Source organism: Chenopodium album, chromosome 13 (genome assembly GCF_948465745.1).
Source record: "Chenopodium album chromosome 13, dcCheAlbu1.1, whole genome shotgun sequence".
NCBI classification, from domain to species: Eukaryota; Viridiplantae; Streptophyta; class Magnoliopsida; order Caryophyllales; family Amaranthaceae; genus Chenopodium; species Chenopodium album.
In genome coordinates, this window is record NC_137846.1 from 45,183,049 (window position 1) to 45,190,928 (window position 7,880).

The window sequence follows — 7,880 nt, forward strand, 5'->3', positions numbered from 1 at the left end:
AGAAGAAAGAAAGTCCATAAACATATTAAACGGAGATTTAACATAAAAGAAGAATAGTTAGTTTCCTGAGCACTTAGATAAATCACTTTTCTTTTATTGTTTAAATAACTTTAATTGAATAAATAGTGTTGTTTGATCACTTAAAATAAAATTTTAATTAATTAATTCACATAGTATTCTTTTGTTAATCAATAATAGAATTTGATAATTAATTATTGTTTTATCACTTAATACAAGGCGAATATTGTTTATTTATTGTTCTTTCACGAATATTGATTAAATAAGAATAACGACTTTTGCAATGTAATTCCTACATGATTAATTCGTGTAAATAAAATCAACTAACTTAGTTTTAGGTATCGCGTTGCATATATTGTTTGGTGATGAAATTGTGAAAAAGGAAGAGCTAGTAGAGGCCGCACTAGAGCTAGAATAGCAATTGAATGTTATTTTAGTACCCTCGCTCCCGAACTCATTTCTGGTTTATGTAGACCAATTTGGGCATGGGTAAAGTTACGATTCATGCTAATTATCGCATGAACTCCACATGGGTGAAAGGCATGAACGAGGTTTATGAGTTTTCCTAAAACTCATTGGCGACTCCCTACTTGTTTCTTATAAAAAAGCGTGATGACAAGATCAATTCTAATTCAAGGTCCCCCAAACAGTCAGGAATTCAAATCCTAATGCACCCTAACAAGTGTAAAGTCCTAGGCTTTTAAATGGCCATGGGCATCTAAGGAAGGACCCCCTTATGATGGGATCTCCCTCCTTACAAAGGGCAGCATTAGGGTCCAGCTTCAGCAACACTTCACAAAAAACTGCAGCAGCCACAAAAAACTTCATCATCATCCATCACATCTGGAAAAAAAACAGCAACGAAAACACATGGAAGAATATTTTGATCAGGATTTTTTTGGTATTGACCAACTACTAAATGAGGGACCAGTTCAACACAATAGTGGTGATGACAGCATGGATGAAGTTTTAGAGGGGGGCAGTAGTGAATGGGAAGAAGAAGCACAACCACATGCAACAAGTAGGAAGCAATTAACATGCAAGGTGGGGAATTAACAAGAGGGATTCTATCAGAAATGACAAGAAAATATGGCATCCACAGAAGCACATCACTTAGGGTGTGGCAGTTTGTTAATATAAGCATAGCATAAGGGAATGTCATTGATGTCAGAAGCAAAAAACTAGAAAACTGGTCCAAAACCCAGATACATATCTGATGAGTTCTTGCAGTCAGTGCCTTTATACAAAAGGACAACTAAAAGGAGTTATGCAGCTACATTAAAGGTGTCTCATGGGTTTGTCCATAATTTGAAGAAAAAATGCAGACTAAGAACACATAGAGCAGCCAACCATCCAGCATTAACATCAAATTATAAAGTGGTTAGGATAAAGTGGGCACTAGAGCATATTCACCTATTCCAGCAGTTGGTGATCCAACTTTCATGGATATGCAATATTGCATACACATAAATCAGAAATGGTTCGATATGAACCCTTAAACAAGGAGATTCTACCTCTTACCAAAGGTGGAAAACCCATATAGATGTCAATAGTCCAAGAGATACAAAATTAAAGCTATGTTCATGGAGATGATTGGTAAGCCCTTGCATAACAGTGATAGGCTAATGCTGCATGATGGGAAGTATGGTATCTTCCCATTTACTTTTAAGCAAAGGGCTAAGAAAAAAAAGCAAGAACATAGATGCAGGGGTCATGGAGACAAAGGCTGTGCAGAGTGTGACCAAAGAAGAAATCAGGAAAATGCTCATGGACAACATAATTCTAGTAATTAAAAGGCAATGGCATCCAAGTATTACTAAAGTCATATTCATTCAATGGGACAATATAAGACCTCATCAAATTCCCAGGGATGAGGAATGCATTATAGCCTGTACATCTGATGGTTCAACATACAAATGGTATTTCAGCTAGCACAGTCTCCAGATCTGAATGTTCTAGACCTTGGTCTGTTCAAGGTCATTTAGTCTCTACAATACCAATCATTTCCCAAGATAATAGATTAACTAATAGAGAAAGTGTATGAGGCTTATGAATGGTTTGATCCCATACTGAACAAGTATACATGGATCACTTTGCAAGGAGTAATGATGAAGATTTTAGAAAAATAAGGGGGAAAAAACTTCAATCCACCACATATATATGGGGAAAATAAGGTTGGACCACCTAGGTCTGCTATCTGAGGTTTTGGAAATTGAAAGGGGACTCATTTAACAAGCAGTTGATCACCTCAACACACTTTTCAATCCAGCTCATCAAGAGCATGCAGACTACAATAAGATGAAGGTGGATGCAGACTAGGGACTCATTCAAGACCATCATTCAATGACTATATGACTGCCACACATAGCCCAACAAGTACTGGAAAATGCTTTTTAGTCAAATTAAGCTACTTTTTTTTTTATGATATTTATTATGGTTTGGTTATGTGTATTTTGGTAGATAACCAAGCATATTTTTTGGCAGCCATGTAATGAATGATTAGGGTAAGGGACTATAAACATGTAAGTTTTGTGGTGAAATGAATGTCTTTTGGAAATGTAGCTTCAAAATGAATTCCATCAGAGAAGGTACTTTAGTTTCACTTAGATGTTGTAGGTTCGTTGTTACCTCAACAACAAGTTTAAAATGCACTTGTTGGAGCAAAACCACCCTACACATCCAACTCAAAGTGAATCCCTTCATCATTTGGAATATGTACACACAGATAACCCATGTTGAGGGACTCATACAATTATCTACAAGCACTAACATGCAAGAACTGCAAGGCAACATTATAATGGGACTGGTAAGGCACCTTCACATGCCTCATCATACATCAAACATGCATTCCCTTGGCCATTAACAAGTATAATCTAACAAGGTAGTCAAACAAGCATCTAACATCATAATCCAATAAGGGACCAGAAGCATAAACCAACGGGGTATACAGAGGTCAAACCATCATCATATACAGAGCATAAAGTAGTAGCAAAAATCTACTTCATATGCACATCATAAACCAGTAGCATACACCAGCATACACAAGCATAAACAAGCATATATAAGCATCATATACACAAGTGAACATTAACAAAAAAAAATCCAATATGGGACTCAATGAACCATCCAACATAATCAAACAGGGTTCTTAAACCCATTCCAACACAATCCAACAACAATTAAACAAATTTAATCAAAATTAGGGTTTAGAAATAGTTACGATGCCAGGTCAGTGGTTGGAAGGGAAGTCATTAGGGTATTTGTCCCTAAGATATGCCATGTAACAAGGGTCCCAGTCGCTGTATTCCTCAATAAAAACATATCTCACCCTTTTCTTCCTAGGAGAGGAGCTAGACTAGTAGGAGCAGTAGTGAGGGACGCGGGTAAAACCCTTCCCCCCCAGCCACCGGGAAGTCAGGAATCACTACGACCTCTATAGAAGGTTGAGGTACATCAACCTCAACAATATCTGACTCATAAGAATAGTCAGCCACCGCAACAAGATCATTCAATGGGCCCTCTTCACCCACCACAATCAGATCGGGACCCACTTAACCCTTCCCAGCCTCCTTCAAAGCTATATTTGCGCCATGTGTAGTCAGATCAGGGTCCACTTCACCGTCTACATCGCTAGATCTTCTGTTCTTCATCACTGGAAGTGTACTCAGCGAGTTTGGCTCCGATTTTACCTCGAGTGTAACGATGGAAAAAAGCAGTGCACTGACGAACATGTTTGAGAACACCACTTCCTCACTGTAACTTGTACATAATTGCACCGTGGTTAATCATTAGGGTTCTGGTTTTTTGGGGACTTATTTGGATCTGGGTTACTAGTCATTTTTCCAGAGAGAGAAGAAGAAATTGAAATTAGGGTTTCGCAGACGAAAGAACAGGAGAGAGAAGGTGGAAAATGAAAGAGGGGGGAGGGTTTTTAATGAACTTCTAGAGAAATCTAGAAATATTCATCTTGGGCAACACAATCGAGGCAAATTCAATGAAGAACATTGAATGAGTTGGTTGGGAGATGAGTGGGTGTGGATGTGAGAGAGTTGGAGGGGTTTTAATTTTGGTGGGAATCATTATAATGTGGTAGATAATTAGGTTATAATTGATGATAATTAAAACATGTTAAACAAAATTAAAACAAATTAATAAGGGTAAAATAGTCTTTTTACTCTTTAAAATTTGCTAAAAAAGGAAAGAAAAAAAATTGTTGCACATAATAGAGAGCACTCATTTTTGACAAATATTGCTGATAAATAGTGCAACAAGTCAAACCGTTTCATTTATTTAAACATGTATAACTATAACTAAAATAAAAACCGCTTACATCACGTCTGTACACATGTCAATTTCTCATGAAAAAATTTCCCTATAAAATTGCTTATGACATCATTTTTATCATATTTTTCTCCTTTTAAATTCAATATTACGCTTTGTTTGGATAGCAGAGAAGGAAGGAAAAGAAAGGGGAGGGAAAATGGAGGAAGGGAAGGGAAAAGAAAGGGAGGAGGAGGTGAGCTCCATTTTCCCTCCAAATCTCTCCAATTTTGGAGAGATTATGGTTATTATAGAGAAAGGGAAAATGAATCCCTCCCTCTCCTTCCCCTTCCTTCCCCCAATCTTTTACCCAAACAAGAGATTTTGTCCCCCTTCATTTCTCTTCTCTTCTTTTCCTTCCATTTCTTCCGATCCAAACAAAGTGTTAGGAAAATAATTTTTAATAAATAACTAAACGGTAAACATCAATTAACCAAAAGCGTATTAGTGATATTTTTCTTTCCAAAAATCCACAATTGTGAATTAATTATTTTATATTGTATTGAATTTTTTTATTTTAATTCGTGCATCGCATGAGTGCTAATCTAGTAAAGGGAATAGTTCTTAACCCTTACCCATTCAGGCATTCACCTTCGGGATATTCAGGTAAGGGCTGAAAAATTATGCTAATCTACTCCAAAAATTTTCGATATGTTTTCGGGTCGGATCCGTTCATAACAAATTTTACTAGCATCTAAATCTAAAGCCCAAACAAAAACCCAAAAAGTAGCCCATTAAAACGTTGCAAGTAGGGTTTATCTCACTCTTCTCTTCTTCACCCTCTCACTGCCCCCTCCCCTTCCCCCCAACCTCTTCAGGCGAAAGTGCAGAAACCCTAGTTTCTCTGTCCTCTCATCACCGAAAATATGGGTAATTATTCTCACTTTCTCCCTCCTCCATTATCATCCATTTCGATTCATTGATTTTCTTCAAGTTTTACTCTAATGGCGGTTCAATTTGGTTTTGATAATTGTTGGGTTTTATTGATTTGGGGTTTTTGTTTTTAGGTATTTCTCGTGATTCTATGCACAAGAGGCGTGCCACTGGTGGCAAGAAGAAGGCTTGGAGGAAGAAGCGAAAGTATGTTTTCTACATTTTCTAGATTTTTTTCAATCTGTTTTTCTGGGTTTTGATATGAACTTGCGAATCTTCAAGTTTGAAATTCTGGGATAGATTTTTTTTCTGTGAAATTGAGTGTTTTATATTGTTTGTATTGGTTGATTGGTTATATTATTGTGATATTTATGTTGGTGAAATGAAAATTATGTAGTGTGCTGAATTACTTACTTAGGGAGCTAAAACTTGCTGTGATTGAAATTATAGTTTGTTAAGTTTTGTGGAAATTAGTTTAGAGTGATTCAAAGCTTTTAATTTCAGTAATCAAAGTATTGTCATACTTGTATACGGAAAGTTTATCGTTCGAGCAATGTTACAGTACTTAGGAAACCGTCTGATCAGTCATCCGTTAGCACACAATGCAATCATAAGTCTACCTACCCAAATGGCTAAATGTGCTGATTAGAAGGTCTTCGGCTTGGTGATTACTTTCGGGAATGCTCCTCCAATTGTTTTAGCCTATGTAATTGTTTTTAATAATTATGGTGTGCTGATGTAATTGCCCTGTCCTGTCTCACTCTTAAGTTATATGATATACTTCATACGATTTATTACTTGCATTGTCACTCTTCTTTTAATTGTTTTATGTTTGTGCATCATAGTGTTGGCAATTGATACTTTGGTGTGTGTTTTATTTCTGTTTTTTTTGTTGATTGTGGCTGATATGTTTCTAAATTGTTGCATCCCATATATATCTTCTGCTTATGATTTATATGATTTGCCTTATCGTGTAAAAGGTACGAGCTCGGGAGACAGCCAGCTAACACTAAGCTGTCAAGCAACAAGACTGTTAGGAGGGTTAGGGTTCGTGGTGGTAATGTCAAGTGGCGTGCACTGAGGTTGGATACTGGTAACTTTTCATGGGGTAGTGAGGCTGTCACTCGCAAGACCCGTCTTCTGGATGTTGTTTACAATGCTTCCAACAACGAGTTGGTTAGGACACAGACTTTGGTGAAGAGTGCCATTGTCCAGGTTGATGCCGCACCATTTAAGCAGTGGTATCTCCAGCACTACGGAGTTGAAATTGGACGTAAGAAGAAGGCTGCTGCTGCTGCCAAGAAAGAAACAGAGGTATTTCTATTTTCCCTTTCCTAGTAGATCATTACCAGGCCTCATTTGCTCTACTGATTGTTCGAGTCCCAAGGTTATTCTAACTCATTTTGTGATTTTTTTGCCTAGTGAAGGCTACATTTGTTTTATGTTCTGATCCCCAGTTGAAATCTAATCAGCCTTTTATCTTTCTGTGAGAACTTATTCTGACATTTTATGTACAAGAAACTGTGATTTATTGCTGTAGTAAAGTTTTGGTGATTTTACAAGGGTTTGCCTTTATGAAATAACGCCTCTTTGCACCGAATGTATGTAATCCTTGTTTCCACTTTCATGTGATTTATATACAAGTTTTTTGAAATGATGTTATTTATCGCTTGATTTAGATGCTTTTTATTTTTATTATTCTTTTGAATTTCATTTCTAGCATGAATGTATTTTTTCCTTGTTTGATAGTTGAAGCTTTTTGTTTGTGCAAGTGTATATAGTAATGATTACTTGGTTAGTTTGGTGATAAATTTGGTGTGTTTAATGTTTTTCTTTTCCTGTTTATAGGAGGGTGAGACCACAGAAGAAACAAAAAAGAGCAACCACGTTGCAAGAAAGCTTGAGAAGCGTCAGCAGACTCGCACATTAGACTCTCACATCGAAGAACAATTCGGTGGTGGTCGTTTGTTGGCCTGCATTTCTTCCCGCCCTGGTCAATGTGGTCGTGCTGATGGGTAATCTACTAACCCATTGTTTCATTATATGTAGAAGCATTGAAACCACCTGCCAATCTGTATGGATAGACCTAAGAGATAATAGGGATATCTCTATTTTGCTAGGGTCAAGCCTTGATTTGTTAAATCCCTTAGAAAATGCTTTGAGAGTCTGATCTGAGGCATATTATTTCTATTCTGAAAGGTCTAGCTAGATTACTGTCTGATGAAATGACTCCCTTAGAAAATGCTTTAACCATGTCCTTGTGTCGTATTTGATCTGAATTTGCATATATAGCTAATCTTTATTCTAGCTGTATATTTAATATAGGCAATTTACCTTTTGGAAACTCATGAATAGAGCTTATCTTTTGTCTATGGCAGATATATTTTGGAAGGAAAGGAGCTGGAATTCTACATGAAGAAAATCCAGAAGAAGAAGGGCAAGTCAGCTGCTTAAGTGTTAGCTGTAGAATATCAGAGTTGAGAGTTTATTTTTACGTTTTGATGATTTGTCCTCCAAACGTTTTGGAATTTGTAGCATGATACTTTCATATTTAAATCGCCTCTAGCTAAACTCTGGCTCACATTTTTGACTCCAATGTTCTGTTCCAATGTTTGAGCTATAATTGATATACTGCTATGAACCTATCATCTATGGATTTGTTTTCGTGA

The 7,880-nt window shown here is 36.8% G+C and overlaps 1 protein-coding gene across 1 annotated transcript; it reads left to right on the forward strand.

Moving 5' to 3' along the window:
* The first annotated feature begins 5,072 nt into the window (after nucleotides 1–5,072).
* Nucleotides 5,073–7,880, forward strand: LOC145574805 (small ribosomal subunit protein eS8-like). The gene is made up of 5 exons (XM_081632666.1): nucleotides 5,073–5,208; nucleotides 5,346–5,418; nucleotides 6,192–6,525; nucleotides 7,060–7,226; nucleotides 7,590–7,880. Exons 1-5 carry the CDS (start codon nucleotides 5,205–5,207, stop codon nucleotides 7,663–7,665), a joined length of 654 nt encoding a protein of 217 aa, XP_081488792.1. The 5' UTR covers nucleotides 5,073–5,204; the 3' UTR covers nucleotides 7,666–7,880.

Bases quoted from the DNA above. Each gene is read 5' to 3' on its own strand.
- LOC145574805 (XM_081632666.1), top strand. The intron at 5,419-6,191 runs GTATGTTTTCTA...ATCGTGTAAAAG, and splicing joins GCTTGGAGGAAGAAGCGAAA to GTACGAGCTCGGGAGACAGC. The intron at 6,526-7,059 runs GTATTTCTATTT...TCCTGTTTATAG, and splicing joins CTGCCAAGAAAGAAACAGAG to GAGGGTGAGACCACAGAAGA.